At 40.1% G+C, this 17,718-nt stretch overlaps 1 protein-coding gene across 2 annotated transcripts in view; it reads right to left on the reverse strand.

Annotated features, from left to right (window-relative positions):
• Window positions 1–17,718, reverse strand: part of usp22 (ubiquitin specific peptidase 22) — a 103,545-nt gene that overhangs the window by 42,220 nt on the left and 43,607 nt on the right. For both annotated transcript variants that reach the window (XM_033040775.1, XM_033040774.1), the window contains exons 2-3: window positions 13,972–14,104; window positions 3,779–3,892 (exon numbers count right to left, since the gene is read on the reverse strand). In XM_033040775.1, the coding sequence (XP_032896666.1) occupies window positions 3,779–3,892; window positions 13,972–14,104 (247 nt within the window). The remainder of the gene's footprint in view (window positions 1–3,778; window positions 3,893–13,971; window positions 14,105–17,718) is intronic.

Below are 17,718 nucleotides of genomic sequence, written 5' to 3' on the forward strand. Positions count from 1 at the left end.
ACTGGCATGTGGGGGATTTCAATATGCAGGTAGACTGGGAAAATCAGGTTGGTACAGGACCCCAAGAAAGAGAGTTTGTAGAGTGCCTCCAAGATGGATTCTTAGAGCAGCTTGTAATGGAGCCGACCAGAGAAAAGGCAATTCTGGATTTAGTGTTATCCAATGAACCAGATTTGATATGAGAACCACTTGGAGGTAGTGATCATAATATGATTAGTTTTAATCTGCAATTTGAGAAGGAGAAGGTTAAATCGGAAGTGCCAGTGATGCAGTTGAACAAAGGGGACTATGAAGGCATGAGAGAGGAGCTGGCCAAGGTCGACTGGAAAGAGATCCTAGCAGGAATGACGGTGGAATAGCAAGGGAATTTCTAGGCATGATCATTTCATTCCAAAAAGGAAGAAAGATTCTAAGGGGAGTAGGCGGCAACCGTGGCTGACAAGAGAAGTTAAGGATAGAATAAAACTAAAAGTAAAGATGTATAACACAGCAAAGAGTAGCCGGAAGCCAGAGGATTGGAAAACTTTCATAGGACAACAGAAGGAAACAAAACGGGCAATATGGGCTGAAAAGATGAAGTACGAGGGGAAGCTGGCCAGGAATACAAGGACAGTAAAAGCTTCTTTAGATATGTTAAGGGAAAAAGAGTAGCAAAGTCAAATGTGGGTCCCTTGAAGGCAGACACGGGTGAAATTATTATGGGCAACAAGGAAATGGCAGAAGAGTTGAACAGGTACTTCGGATCTGCCTTCACTTAGGAAGACACAAACAACCTCCCAGATGTACTGGAGGACAGAGGATCTAAGGGGGTAGAGGAACAAATAAATTTTCATTAAGCGAGAAATAGTATTGGGTAAGCTAATGGGACTGAAGGATAATATAGATAAATGTGAGGTTACCCACTTTGGTGGCAAAAAAAAGGGGGCAGATTATTAACTCAATGGGGTTAGGTTAAGTAAGGGGGAGGTGCAGCGAGACCTGGGTGTCCTTGTACACTGGTCACTGAAAGTTGGCGTGCAGGTACAGCAGGCAGTGAAGAAAGCTAATGGAATGTTGGCCTTCATAACAAGAGGATTTCAGTATAGGAGGAAAGAGGTTCTTCTGCAGTTGTATAGGGCTCTGGTAAGACCACATCTGGAGTATTGTGTATAGTATTGGTCTCCTAATTTGAGGAAGGACATCCTTGTGATTGAGGTAGTGCAGCGTAGGTTCACGAGAATGATCCCTGGGATGGTGGGACTGTCATACGAGGAAAGATTGAAAAGACTAGGCTTGTATTCACTGGAGTTTAGAAGGATGAGGGGGAATCTTATAGAAACATATAAAATTATAAAGGGACTGGACAAGCTAGATGCAGAAAAATGTTCCCAATGTTGGGCGAGTCCAGAACCAGGGGCCACAGTCTTAGAATAAAGGGGAGGTCATTTAAGACTGAGGTGAGAAAAAACGATTTCACCCAGAGAGTTGTGAATTTGTGGAATTCCTTGCCACAGAGGGCAGTGGAGGCCAAATCACTGGATGGATTTAAGAGAGAGTTAGATACAGCTCTAGGGGCTAGTGGAGTTAAGGGATATGGGGAGTAGGCAGGCACGTGTTATTGATTGGGGACGATCAGCCATGATCACAATGAATGGCGGTGCTGGCTCGAAGTGCCAAATGGCCTCCTCCTGCACCTATTTTCAGTATTCAGTATTCAGTATTTCTTTAATATCATTTTCACTGAGTACTCGCATACACAGAGGAAACGAAAAAATGTTGCTCGATCGGTTTCTATGTTTCTATGAATATGATGGGCCAAAGGATCCATTTCTGTGCTGTACGACTCTGCAACTTAATCAAGGTTTGCATTTCATTAGCCTATTCTTGATTTTCTGTCTCTATTAGGGACAATTTAATCAAATGTGTACATGGATTCAATCATCTCTTTGCATCCCAACTGCATTGTGTAGAAAGTACTGTTCAGGCCCTCATGGGTCCAAAGTGGATCACACTAAAAACAATGACCACTGGCTACAACTTTGCTGAACTTACTAACGGATTAATGCTGCCATCTGCATTGCTTACAATACCCCTCTTCTTTGTTGGTTATGAGGCACAAATCTGGTTGTGTGGTATTCCAGCCACCATACACGATGCAAAATACACGATGCCTGGGAAACTACTGGTCACATCCTCCTATTAGCTTCTGATCATCAGTCCTTCAATCTCCTGGCTTTAACCAATTTTTTAAAACTTGTCAATTTCCTCCAACAGTCTTTAAAAGTTAAAGGTTTTTTTTAAAAAAGATTAATAACACTCGTGAATGAACAAATTACTTATTTTTGTACAGAAAAATCACATATTTATAGCACTGAAAATGGCCACTCGGCCCAGTGGTTAATGACATTTGGACAAAGGTTATTCAAGACTAACCCCACATATGAATGAAAAAAAATAAAGTGCTGGAGGAACTCAGTGGGTTAAACATCATCTGAAGAGGAAATGGGCAGGCGATGTTTTGGGTCCGGATTCTTCTTCAATCTGGTAAAGGGTCCCGAGTCAAAACATCATCTGTCCAATCTCTCCACAAATACTACCTGACCCTCTAACTTCCTCCAGCACTTGCTTTTTGCTCACAATTCCACCATCTGCAGTCTCTCATGTACCCACAATATGAAACACCAGTCAAACTCTACATTTGAGTGGCAAATTAGAATGTGTTAAAATTGTATGAATTGGTTAAAAAGTAACAATTCTGGAATAAAGCATGTAACAATTGATCATCCTGCTCAAAAATGCATATGCAAGAGATTACAGAAGATAGAACAGTACAGTGCAGAAAAGGACCTTTCACCCACATGGTCTGTGCCATACATGATGTCAAGATAAACTAATCTTATCTGCCTGCACATGATCCATATTCCCCCATTCTCTGCATATCTACATGCTTATCTAAAAGACTCTTAAACACCACTGTTGTATCTGCTTCCACCACCCATCTGTCTGTTATACCTGCCCTGGAAGCCCATTCCAGGCACTCACCACCCTCTGTGTAAAAAACCTTACTCCACGCATCCTTTTTTAAACTTTGCCCCTCTCATCTTACAGCTATTCTGACTGCCTACTCGATATCTCTTATAATTTTGTATACATATCAAGTCTCACCTCAAACTCAGGTGTTCCAGAGAAAATGCCAGGTTTGTCCTTGTAGCTATTACCCCCTAATCCAGACAGCATTCTGGTAAACCTGTTCCACACCCTTTCCAAAGCCTCCATATCCTTCCTGTAATGGAGCAAGGAGAACTGCACACAATATTCCAAATATTGCCTGATAGAGTTGCATCATGACTCTTATATTCAATGTGTATCCAAATCATTAAGAAAGAGCAAATACAGAATTTCTAACCATTACAACTTGTTACAGCAAAGTTGAGTTTCTGATCCTTCACTACACCATCTATAAAGATCATTCCTCTTCAACCCAACTAAGCTTGGTATCTTTCTACCTCAGGTTATCTTCATCCTCTGTCATCTCCAGACACTATTGCAGCAGGACTCTTACCAGTCTTGTTTTCCACCCGCATAAACAATAGCTTATCCAAATTTCATAACTAATGTCTCACGAAATGCCTTTGCCCTCAATGATTCATAACAATCAAATATTGGATAGTTTATTGTATTGGATAGCTCTACACAGTGTATTAGACCTTCCCGACTATATTTGTTACATTTCCTCAAAGCATCCTTAAGGCCAAATCCCAAAAGGAACCAAAATGTTTTTAAAAATTGTGCCACATACCTTGTAACTTCCATGCTTTCCTTTGTTCTTCTTTGGCAATTTGTTCCATGTCTTTGTCATATATATAATCTTGACACATAAAACAATATATACCCCCATACAAGAGGTCTATGGCTAAAGGAGAGAAGAAAACAATAAATAAACATTAAGGAGTCAGCAATAACCACCTTTTGACAAAAAATTCCTAACTGTAATCAAGTACAGGGTGTGAAAGAAAATTACATGTATGGAAAATGTGAATCACTTTTTCCAAGTATTACTGATGCATATTTCTTTCATTCCTTGAAAATTAAGTTTCTAAATCGCTTCAAATAAATAGCACCATGACACCAAGGTAATTAACATGTCTCGAGATTACATATGTACTATAGAAGGTTTTCCGACTTATTATATCATGGCCTGATATGGCAATTACATTGCACAGGGAGAAGACCCACAACACTAACTTCAGGTACAACTACTTTCCAATAACTATCAGGTTCTTGAACCAAACTATACAGCCCTAAAAAAGAAAGATACAAAGTGCTGGAGTAACTCAGTGGGTCAGGCTGCATTTACAGAGAACTTGGAGATAGGGGATGTTTTGGGAACTTGGAGACAGCACTCACGTCTGTCGCTGGATCCTCGGCTTCCTCAACGACAGACCCCAATCAGTGAGGATGGGTGATAAATCATCCTCTATGTTAATACCCAACACAGATGCCCCACAGGGATGTGTTCTCTGTCCCCTTCTATACACTCCTATATACTAGCGTTGTTACAAATTCCTGCCATCAGTGGCGCTCTTGATGTGCTCACAGCCTGTGCGTGCGACTCGAGAGGCTGTGGGGGGCTAGTAAAATGCAGGTTTTTATTGGTTGTTAGGGAGGGATTTCCTTGTAAGACAAGCTTATGAGGAAATTTTGTTCTGTCATCCCGTCCGCGATTTTTAAATTTTTTTAAATGGTGCTGAACTATTGAATCGTTGGATGAAAATCGGGATAACTTCAACGCCTTCAAAATCACAGATCACAAGTTCAGGACAAACCAAAAGGTATGTACTGTAGGACGTTTATTTAATATCTTATCTAGTTTTTGGTGTTATTTCATTTCAATCTAATGATGTGAAATATGTTATTTAGGCCCCGATATCGGCCGTGTCTTGCCTGCCAGCTGTGAGTGTGAGCAAAATCATGGCGGCGGCCACAATCCGATCTCTGTATCATAATCCACAAACATCCACTCTCAAGATAATCAAATTCATTATTTTTTGCACAATCATGTCATAAGAACATCTAAATTATCTATATTTTGTGTTATTGTGTATCCATGATCAATATTTTCGTACTAAATATCTGACTAAAAACTTCCACAGTACACAGTAAAACGGCCCTTGCCTGCTGCAGTGTTATAAACCAACAGAGTATATTTATGGGAATTAAACATCCAATTCCTTTGATTTGGCATAGAAATTCATGACAAAGTGAGATTTAAAATTCATGTTATATTGTGAATTCTTGTGTGAATGGGATCAGTTTGTTATTTAGATACTTTAGCTATTTGAACATTTATTTTTTGCCTTTTCTTAAGAATGGGATAGATGTTTAGATCTAGTAATTGAATTTAGATTAATTTAATTGATTTGATGACACTGATGAATATGAATTTTTTGTTGGGTATTTACTATTTGTTTTAATGTTACAATAATATTAAAGTTCTGATCTTGAGACATTCCCATTTTTGAATTTGAGGCAGTCTGGGTGTTTATTACTATTTCCATCACAACGGTTAATTTTGTAATTAGCTACTTCATTATTTAATTAACTAATTATATACTTTAATATCAGGTCATCCAAGTAAGATGTATCATATTTGTTTCAGAATGCTTCAATCTATAATAACTGTAATTTTCATTCAGTTCTCTTAATTTTTAAGAAAGTTATGGGCTTTTATGTCAATTGACTGTCCTCGATCACAGCTTTTGTGTTAAGTTAATGGAAAAGCAATAGGGTACAAGATGCTAATTTCCGAGTATGAAAATGACCATAACTTTTTTTAATACTGAAGATGTGAAAGTTAATTAGGTATCAAATTGAAGTTCTCTTTATGCTTTATCTGATGGGATAAATTGCAGGTTTGATTTTTAACATCTCAAAATGTTGGAACATCCCTATATATACACTATGCAGCCAAATGCCAGTTCAACTCAATTTACAAATTCACAGACGACACTACCGTAGTGGGCCATATATTAAGTAATGAAGAGATGGAGTACAGAAAGAAGATTGAGAACCTTGTAAATTGGCGCCAATACAACAGCTTCTCCCTCAATGTTGGCAAGACAAAGGAGATTGTGATTGACTACAAGAAACAAAGCAGTACAAACACCCCAATATACATTGATGGTGCCAAAGTAGAACGTTCATTGGAATAAATATCACCAGCAATTTTTCTTGGACCAGCCGCATCGAAGCTATGGCCAAGAAAGCGCACCAATGCCTCTACGTCCTTAGAAACTCAGGAAATTTGGCATGTCCCCAACAACCCTCACCAACTTCTACAGATTCGTGGCAAAAGCAATTTATCTGAATGCATCACAGCCTGGTTTGGCAACAGCTCCATTCAAGACCGCAAAGAATTGAAGATACTCCAACAGTGCTGCAGAGTAAGAGATTGACAGGATTTATATCCAGAAATGAAGGAAAGGCAGGACAATGGGTAAGCTGGCATGGAAAATGTAAGTGATGGTGTGGCCAGGTGCTAAAGCCCTTGCCTTTCTTGGTGGCAGAGGTTACAAGTTTGGGAGAAAACAGATGGAACACAATGGGAGAAATGAGATTGCCTCTCTAGGCAAATGGGGTTGTGTTTCTAGAAAACAGCCTGTATCGCAACTCAAAACTGTGTCAAGGAGTTCAAGTTCTAAAAAAAAATTAGCCTTTAAAAAAAAAGATTGAATTTTATTCTGTCCAGATTCTGAGAGATTAATTTGAGAATTCTGTAGAGAAGAATCTCTGTAACCCAAACAACTGTGAAGCAGGGTTTGCTTCTATGTATTTAATTTAATTTAATGTATGCAGATTTTTAATCTGCTGTATTGCCAAAGTCGCATTGAGTTTCCCTCTCCCCAATGGAAACAGGGTGACTTGCAATCGGGTCCAATATAAAAGATCGTACTGATATATAACCAATTCTTGGAAGTACAACAAAGGCAACACATTCTGCCCTTGGATTTGATTACTTTGCCTCAAGCCATCTTTAACCCTTACATTACAAAATGCTTCAACTTTTTCCCAGGAAATTATTTCCACATATTACCATAGTAACAGCATTTCTTCACAGTAACATAAAAAAAATATTATTAGCTTTAACAACACTGAATTGTGGTTTTACACATACCAGATGATACCAAATCTTATTACATGCAGATCTTATTACATGTATTGGCCCTGTAAAATCTAAGAATTTCTCTATATTTTCTAATTTTCTCATTCAAAAACATCCATCCACACGTTTACTAAAAATTAAAAACCAAGGATAACATCCATTCTATCGGGTATCTTTAAAGCCAGCATGTGCAGAAACAATAGAACGTGCAAATGACCATGTACTCAAGCCGTTATAATTAAATGGGTGGAAGAATGGAAGGAAAATAAATCATGATGGTTAATAAAAACCAGAGAAAGACACAAAGTATAACTCAGCAGGTCAGGCAGCATCTTTCGAAAATGGTAGGTTATGTTTCTGGTCGGGACCTTTCTTCATACTGATTGTGAGGGGGGGGGGGGGGGGGGGGGGAGGATGAAAGCTACAAGACAGGATAGGACAAATATAGATACAAAATGCTGGATTCACTCAGTAGGCCAGGCAACTTCCCAGGAGAAAATAGATACGTGACATTTCAGGTCAGGATCCTTCTTCAGACTGATTGTGGTAGAGAAAGTGGGCGGTGGGGTTAGTTACTTAGAAATTGAGTATTTAATGTACATACTGTTGGGTTATTGGTCCTCCAGTTTGCTTGTGGTCTTACTCTGGCAATGGAGAAGGCCCAGAAAAGAAAGATCAAAATGGGAAAAGCAGTTTCCCAGGATATTGGCTAGCACCTGGGATATCCAATAGGCCTTTGCGGACTGAGCACGTTTGGCGAAATGGGCACCAAGTCTATGTTTGGTCTCGCCGATGTATAGGAAGCCACATGCAGTAGATGCAGTTACAGGAGGCGCATGCAGTCCTCTGTCTCACTTCTAAGGACAACTGCGGCAGGAGGAGAGGGAGGAGGTTCGAGGGGAGACAGGCGTTACATCTCCGGTGCTTGCGAAGGAAGTATCTGGAGAGGGGGTGGTTTGCTGGAAAAGGACGAGTGAACCAAAGAGCTGTGGAAGGCAAATAGGAGTGGGGATGGGAAGATGTGACTGATGGTGGGATCATGTTGGAGGTGATGGAAATGTTGGAGGCAGAGTTGGGTGGAAGGAAAGATAAGGATCAGGGGAATTCCATCTTTGTTCCGTTTGGGGGTTGGAACAGAACCTCAATCTACTTAGGTAGCTTACACCCAAATTGAGCATTGAATTCTCTAATTTTAGATATCAAATATTGAAGAGACGGAGTACAGGAAGGAGATTAAGAACCTTGTGACCTGATGTCGACAACAAAATTTCTATCTATGTCAGCAAGACATAGTGATCGACTTCAGAAAGCAAAACGGTATACATATATTGCAGTATGCATTGATGACACCAAAGTGGAGATGGTTGAAAGGTTCAAATTCCTAGGAATAAATATCACCCGCAACATGTCTTGGACCACCCACATCAAAGCAATGACCAAGAAATCACACCAAAGCCTCTATTTCCTTTTAAGTCTTAAGAAGTTCAGCATGTTCCTAACAATTCTCACCAACCTACAGATGTGCCATAGAAAGCATTTTATCGGGATGCGTCACAGCATGGGATGAGAACAGCTCCATCCAAAACCACAAGAAATTGCAGAGAATTGCAGAGAACCTCCCTTCCATTGATTCCATTTACACTACACACTGTCTCGGCAAGGCCAGCAGCATAATCAAGGACGAGTCTCACTCCAGTCACTCGTCCATCAAGCAAGAGGTATAGAAGTGTGAAAGCGCACACCTCCAAACCTAAATTCTTTCCTCTAGCTTCACAATCATGTTGGAGGTGATGGAAATCCACATCAATACTGAACGGTATTGGGGTTTCAGTATTGATGTGGATAGAGAACTGGCTGGCAAACAGGAAGCAAAGAGTAGGAGTAGGGTCCTTTTCAGAATGGCTGGCAGTGACTAGTGGGGTACCGCAAGGCTCAGTGCTGGGACCCCAGCTATTTACAATATATAGTAATGATTTGGACGAGGGAATTGAATGCAACATCTCCAAGTTAGCGGATGACACGAAGCTGGGGGGCAGTGTTAGCTGTGAGGAGGATGCTAGGAGGCTGCAAGGTGACTTGGATAGGCTGGGTGAGTGGGCAAATGCATGGCAGATGCAGTATAATGTGGATAAATGTGAGGTTATCCACTTTGGTGGCAAAAACAGGAAAGCTGACTATTATTTAAATGGTGGCCGATTAGGAAAAGGGGAGATGCAACAAGACCTGGGTGTCATGGTACACCAGTCATTGAAAGTAGGCATGCAGGTGCAGCAGGCAGTAATGAAAGCGAATGGTATGTTAGCATTCATAGCAAAAGGATTTGAGTATAGGAGCAGGGAGGTTCTGCTGCAGTTGTGCAGGGTCTTGGTGAGACCACACCTGGAGTATTGCATACAGTTTTGGTCTCCAAATCTGAGGAAGGACATTATTGCCATAGAGGGAGTGCAGAGAAGGTTCACCAGACTGATTCCTGGGATGTCAGGACTTTCTTATGATGAAAGACTGGATAGACTCGGATTGTACTCCCTAGAATTTAGGAGATTGAGGGGGGATCTTATAGAAACTTACAAAATTCTTAAGGGATTGGACAGGCTAGATGCAGGAAGATTGTTCCCAATGTTGCGGAAGTCCAGGACAAGGGGTCACAGCTTAAGAATAGAGGGGAAATCCTTTGGAACCGAGATGAGAAGAACATTTTTCACGCAGAGAGTGGTGAATCTCTGGAACTCTCTGCCACAGAAGGTAGTTGAGGCCAGTTCATTGGCTATATTTAAGAGGGAGGTAGATGTGGCCCTTGTGGCTAGAGGGATCAGGGGGTATGGAGAGAAGGCAGGTACAGGATACTGAGTTGGATGATCAGCCATGATCATATTGAATGGCGGTGCAGGCTCGAAGGGCCGAATGGCCTACTCCTGCACGTATTTTCTATTTTTCTATGTAATCAACAACTCAATCCTTTTGTCTCACACCTTCTGTCTTTTCATATCTGGCCTTTATCCAACCATCAAAATCCCCCTTACCTCTATACCTGCCAGACTTTGTCCTGCCCTTCCCCTTTTCTAGCTTTCTTTTCCCCACCCTCCCCTCAATGTCTGAAGGGTTCCAACCCGAAACGTCATCTTTCCATGTTCTTCAAAGATGCTGCCTGACCCACTGAGTTACTCCAGCACCTCAAGTCTTTTTTTGTAAACCAGCATCTGCAGTTCCTTGTTGCTACAATAAAATCAGGGTACTTTCTCATGTGGGATAGAAAATTTAAGTATGAAAGCATGTTACTGATGTACAATGGACGAGTGAATTTGAACTGGCCATGTGAACTCTAGATTCTTACATTCCTTACGGACACAGATAATCCATACTTCATAACACTTAATTTTCTTCCATGTTCTTCAGAACTGCCTGCCCCACTGAGTTACCCCAGCATTTTATGTCTACCGTACACTTAATTTAAATATTTGCAAAAGAAATTCAACCTCAATCTGCAAATCTAGTTCAAATATTTGAACAGCATTTGAAAAATTAGGAGATTCAAATTAAAATCTCCAAATAGAAATAAAAAATCAACAAAGCCAATGAACATTAGCTAGAAAGTGATTTAATGTACAGTAGTGCCGGCAGAGTGTGTTTGTTCTGTGTAGGGGGGTTTCTACTAGGGTGGTGGCGAAGAAGAAGTACTTGAGCAGGGAGGCAGGAAAATGGGAAAGGACAGGAACAAAGTAAAAAAAAGTAGAAAGCAATTAAAACAAAAGAGGGGAAAAATTGGGTCATGGAGCAAAAAGCTGAATAATGCTGGAAATGTCAAACATTTTGTGCCTTAATGCTTAATATTCACAGCAAAGGAGATATGAGCACAGCACAAATAGATAACGGTTATGATACTGTTGCTCTTCCAGAGACATAGCTGCAGGGTGACCAAGGATGGAAACAGAATATCCAGGATATTCAATATTTTGGAATGCAGGCAGAAAGGGAAGGTGGTTGGAGGGATATCAATGTGAAGACAAGGCCAGACATTGGTTTAGTACTGCTATTGGCACAGCCTTGAGGACCAACCAGCATGGAAACATGGGCCGTTAGCATGGGTTGAGTTTGGTCCAGGCGTGGCTGAGATTTTGGCCTACCCGCCTCAGCATACCTCTGGCCAATGTACAATATGGGAAAAGCAACCAGAAGATCCAGTAGGCCTTTGCGGACTGGGTGCGTGATTGGCAAAACGGGCCCATATTGTGTTCTTTGTTTCACTGAAACATGCTTCACCTCTGGAGAGGGAGACACCATGACATTTGCAAGGATGCCATCCCTTACTCCCAATCTTTACACTGAAATAGAGTGGAACTGATTGGGTCTTCAAGAAAGAGCCCAATTTCAAGCAGCGAGCAGGGAATAGTGAGTTATTTAGAATTTAGAGGATACCAATGTTAAGCGGGCGAAGATGACAACCAAGAGCAAGTTTGAAGGAAACAGACAAAGTTTCCAAACAATTTTATAACTATTTGAAGAGAAAAGGGTTAGTGAAAATAAATGTTGGTCTGCTAGAGTCAGGAATTAGGTCATAGGTGGGGTGTAACTGAGAAGAAAAATGGCAGGAAAATTAAACTTTGATTGGTGTTTACAAAAAGATCTCAAAAATACTCTCAATATGTAAATGAACCAAAAAAGGTCGGGGGGGGGTGGGGGGGGAAGGAACAGAGGAAAATTAGCATCAGTAAATAAAGAACATCGCAAAAATTAACAGGGTTAATGATTGGCAAAACACTAGGTCCTGATATTTTACACCATGATAGCAAAGGAAGTAGCCCTGGGAAAACTAGGTATGTTGGTGGTCATCACTTAAGCTTTTTTCATTTGTTTTAGTTTCCATTCTTATAAATTAGAATGCAGCAAATATAATCACACTATTTTCCTCTCCCCAATGAAAAGAAAAGAGAACAGAGAATTACAAAATTCCTGGTGACTTTTATAAAATACACAAAACAGAACACTTGGAAAGCATTGAAGGTCTGAAGAAGGGTCTCAACCCGAAACGTCGCCTACTCCTTCTCTCCATAGATGCTGCCTCACCCGCTGAGTTCTTCCAGCATTTTTGTCTACCTTCGATTTTTCCAACATGTGCAGTTCTTTCTTAAACATTTGGAAAATATTAACAGGATTGGACAAAGTCAGCATGAATTTATGAAAGGGAACTAGAAATCTATTAGTGTATTCTTTTGAGAAAGCAACTAATAAAATAGATATGGGACAAGTAAAGAACGTAGTGCTTTTGGACTTTCAGAAGTTCCTACATAAGAGATTGGTATACACTATTAAGGTGGATGAGATTACGGGTAATATACAAGGAATATATTGATAATATGAGCAGCAAGGAGAGCTTATGGTATTTTGGGCAGCGCTGTGGCGCACCGGTAGAGTTACTGCCTTACAGCGCCAGAGACCCAGGATCGATCCCGACTACGGGTGCTTGTCTGTATGGAGTTTATACGTACTCTCTGTGACTTGCATGGGTTTTCCCTGGGATCTCCGGTTTCCTCACACTACAAAGACATGCAGGTTTGTAGGTTAATTGGCTTGGTATAATTGTAAATTGTTCATTGCGTGTGTAGGATCGTGTTAGTGTGCTTGTCGCCTAAGCCTGTTCCTTTCTAAATCAGGAAATTACTGACCAATGAGCCTTGTTTTTATTGTAGAAGAGCTTACACTCTTAAATATTTGGAAAAGGATGAGTTGATTAACTTTGGATTTGTATAGAGAAAACACACATTTGACCAGTTTTACTGATTCAATGTTTTTCCAATAAAATAGTGAGTTGATGGGGAATAAGTGGAAATATATTCTGCAAATAGCATAAGGATGCAAGAACAAAGACTTCTGGAACTCGTGTTGAAAATTTAGAAATAGATCCACGCTAAAAGGTTACCTGATCATTGTTGGCCATTCTCAGCTCCCCAATGTGGAAAAGGTTAAGAGCAAGATGTTTAAGAAGGAAGGTCAAGTTGAAAAAGCTTGTCATAAGAAAAGAACAATATAATAATCCAGCAATTTCCTTTGCTCAAGAATTATTGAAACAAAACTTTGCCATGAAAAACAACCTCGCTAAATGAAATTGGGCTAAAGCTGTGAAAAGTAATACAAGAGAGGACAAGGAAGTCGAAGCGAAACCCATTAATTAAAACACAGATAATTTTCTAAGTCATCAGTATTCCTGAAGCATTCAGAGCTTTCCATTATCTATTCATCGCAGCTCGCATAGAAAATTAAGTTAAAACAATACTCAACATAGTGACCATATATCATGTCTTATTTTATTCCACAGAACTTCCCGAAAACTTTTTAATGCAAACATCTGGCCATCCAATACTACCTCGCTCATTTATAGTCTATTTCATTCTTGCAGATAAATAAGCTTTAATACAAAAGACTTCATCCCAATTTATCATGAAGGACAGTAAATAACTACAATAATCGAAAATATAAAAGACAAAATACTCAATGTTCCCTTCTCGCATTCAGTTCTTTTCATACGCTTATCATGTAAGCTAGGTCAAACTGAGATTTTTCTCATCCAAATTGGACATTTACCATTTCTTGCTGATAAAACAAATAATTTCCTTTACTGTAATTTGCTTCATATAATTAAATAATAATTTAATCCAGCATTTGAACAGAAACACGATTATATTAAAAACATAAGTATGACTAATATTAAAGTAAAGCAAATTAAAAAAAATTGCATACATTATGTCTATTCATATTATGTGGAAATTGACAAATTAGATATATTGTAGCGAAATCAGCAATGAATAACAAATAAAAAGTGTTTGCAATGTGCTCACCTAAGTTGTGGCGCTTAGACTTTGCGTGCTCGTGTATGTGTTTCTTGGTGAAACAGCCAAAGAAGACACAGTATAGACAGGAATGGAGCCGGTTGAGGTGACCACCACACATATGACAAATGCAAGATTTTGCCTGTTAAAGAAAAAACAACAAATGTCAGAAGAAATAGTGTAGGAACAATCAAAAACACATGGGTTCATTTTATTCAGGTTATCTATCGCCATTCCCTCATATTCTGGGGTGAATGCAAGTAAAACAAAAATTGCAATTTTCACTCTAAATATTTTTCAGAAGCTAATATATGATTGGAGAAACTCAAAGGTACACACAAGGATGCGTTTCAGATTACTAATTAAATTTAAATAACAAATGCACTTCTAGCACGGTGCACAAAGCTCTTGGAGCTTCATGCAGATTTTTGCTACTTTTCCTCCATTTCCTGTAAGGCCTCCATCCCCTACTCCCAATTCATCCGTCTACGCCGCATCTGCACCCAGGATGAGGTGTTCCAAACCAGGGCATCGGAGATGTCCTCATTCATTAGGGAACGGGGCTTCCCCTCTTCTACTATAGATGAGGCTCTCACCAGGGTCTCTTCTATACATCGTAACTCTGTTCTTACTCCCCCCCCCCCCCCCCCCCCCCCCCCCCAGTCGTAACAAGAGCAGAGTCCTCCTTGTCCTCACCTTCCACCCTACCAGCCGTCATGTACAACAAATAAACCTCCGACATTATTGCCACCTCCAACGGGATCCCTCAACTGGCCACATCTTCCCATCTCCTCCCCTTTCGGCTTTCCGCAGAGACGGCTCCCTCTGTAACTCCCTGGTCAATTTGTCCCTTCCCACCCAAACTACCCCCTCTTCTGGCACTTTCCCTTGCAACCGCAGGAAACGCTACACTTCTCTTTACCTCCCCCCTCGACTCCATCCAAGGACCCAAGCAGTCTTTCCAGGTGTGGCAGAGGTTCACCTGCACCTCCTCCAACCTCATCTATTGCATTCACTGCTCTGGGTGTCAGCTGCTCTACATCGGTGAGACCAAGCGTAGGCTTGGCGATCGCTACGCCTAACACCTCCGCTTGGTTCTCAATAACCAATCTGAATTCCCGGTGGCTCAGCACTTCAACTCCCCCTCCCATTCCGAATCCGACCTTTGTCCTCGACCTCCTCCATGGCCAGAGTGAGGCCCACCGTAAATTGGAGGAACAGCACCTCATATTTCACTTGGGTAGTTTACACCCCAGCAGTATGAAGATTGACTTCTCCAATTTTAGGTAGTCCCTGCTTTCTCCTTCTTTCCCCCTCCCCTTCCCAGCTCTCCCACAGCCCACTGTCTCCGCCTCTTCCTTTCTTCTTCCTGCCCCCCCACATCAGTCTGAAGGGTCTCGACCCGAAACGTCGCCTATTTCCTTCGCTCCATATATGCTGCCTCATCCGCTGAGTTTCTCCAGCATTTTTGTCTCACTACTTTGTTTGGTAATTTACAAAATCTGGCTAATTCCAAGTCATTAACGAAGTAATATAAACAGCTGATGTCTCAGCACTGAACTCACTGGTCACCAGGTTGTCAAGCTGAAAATAATCCCCTTATCCCTGCTTCCTGCCCGTTGGCCAATCAACAGAAGAAAAAAGGTCCATAGGACTGCCAAGTGTAGTAGTAGATAATGTTTTCAATAAACGTTTTTTTTCAGACCAATAGGTTGGTGATGGCAATGGAGAGAGGTGAAGAAAATCAGCCAGAAATTATTGGTTCCCTACACACGGCAAAAACAATATGTGTATTGTGGAAGGAGCTTGATGATTCTACATTAAAGTCAAGGTAAGTAATCTCAGTTGAGTGCAAGGTATTGAAACAATTATGAATTTTCAAGAAAATAATAGCAGGAATATGCATAATACAGACTTTCAAATTTGCTTCCATTGAATACAACTGATCTTCCCCAACAACTCAATTTTATTCATAGATTCATAGAAAATAGGTGCAGGAGTAGGCCATTCGGCCCTTCGAGCCTGCACCGCCATTCAATATGATCATGGCTGATCATCCAACTCATTATCCCGTACCCGCCTTCTCTCCATACCCCCTGATCCCTTTAGCCACGAGGGCCACATCTAACTCCTTATGCCTTATCTCTATAGCCCTTTAATATCCAGAAAATTAAACTGGGGTAGAGTCTACTTTGAATACAAGCAGTGATGAACCTCCAAAAGAAATGTGTTATCACTGTCCCAAATTATCTTATTTTGATATTCCGAACTCTAGCTCTGGATGACTTAGCCTGGAATCATCCTTCACCATGTATACTAAATTGCTCTCTAAGACCTTGACACGCATCTTTCTTCTGCAAAATAAATGGCCTCTACTTCTCAATCTGTCCTCAAGTGACGGTTCTTCAAGCAAATGTAGAGTATTTTCATTTCACTCCCTCTGTAGCAGTTGCATCATTCCTAAGGATAACAAAGTCGTATGCAGTTTTCCAGCTGTGTTCTCACCAAGACAAGCGAGTAGTTCCCGCTTTCTCTTGCTTTCCTTGTTTTGTGGGTTCACATTTGAGACTCTCCATGTGCATGAAACGTGCCAGAATCTATAGAATTTCATATGATAAATAGAGTATCCACTATTTCCATGACCATATCTTAAGACACTATTCTTGTCCAAAGTATTTGTTTGACAATATTCCACTTCCACATTTGCACTAGATCCTTGAATCAACAGACTATTTTGTTATTGTCCATTTTAAATTATCCTGCCTAACCCTTTCCTTTTTTCCTAACTGTAGATGTTTTTACAATGTGCTTCTATGTTTCAGCCTCGATTTACTAGCTCAAAAGTGGTGCAAATTTATAAATCAGTAGTTACATTTCCTACATTATACGAGGAAATATGTTTTTTTAAATGCTTCATTTGCAGTAAACACGCTTTGTAAAATCCAGAAAAAAATGCGATACCTATAAATGAAGAGAACTTTAGAAATTAAAGCTCTAAAAGATCTTATACAAGCACTGTTAGAAAAATCAATAGGAGTACCGATACAGAAATTCATACTTAATATCAAAGCAACTATGTCTTTTTTTTTTAAAGCTGTATTTAAATCTTTTGTGATATTATAGAAATTTGGGGTCTGCAGTTTTAAATACTTATTTTGTTTCAGTGTGCAAAAGACATTCTTATCATTTGTTTGTACCAAAAACCCAACCATAATACTAAACACAAATGAGACAACTGCTTCATAAGTGTACTGAGCTATTCCAGTGTCGTTCTATTCGCTGCAATGCACCAGGCACTGCAGTAATGTGGAAAACAACATAACCAATACTGCAGCAGTGCACAGCATTGACTTGACTGCCATGCCAAAAACCTATTTGCCCATCAGTTTTACAGCAGATTGTACATCTCTAGTTGATGAGTATTGATTGCAAACTTAATGGATTATTTACAATGCAAATGCTGACTCTTCAAGTCAAAATACTTAGTGAGCACTTCTTTTGCTGCTGTACTGTTATGGTAAAAAGAGTAAAAATAAGATTCAGTCCCACAACAATTTGTTGTTTAGGCATGATATTTATTTATATTTTTTACAATGTATATGACAGACACACATTGTTCGAAAAGCCGTAGTAAGGTCAGTAGATTTATTCAATGTGTAATTTGAGAGCTACAGACTAGGATCGTTAGAGCTTCTCTGAACTTTTAAAATCAAGATTAGACCTGTACCAGAATTATCCCAAACATCTAGATTTTTC

The sequence above is a fragment of the Amblyraja radiata genome, chromosome 22, assembly GCF_010909765.2.
Source record: "Amblyraja radiata isolate CabotCenter1 chromosome 22, sAmbRad1.1.pri, whole genome shotgun sequence".
In the NCBI taxonomy this organism is placed as follows: Eukaryota; Metazoa; Chordata; class Chondrichthyes; order Rajiformes; family Rajidae; genus Amblyraja; species Amblyraja radiata.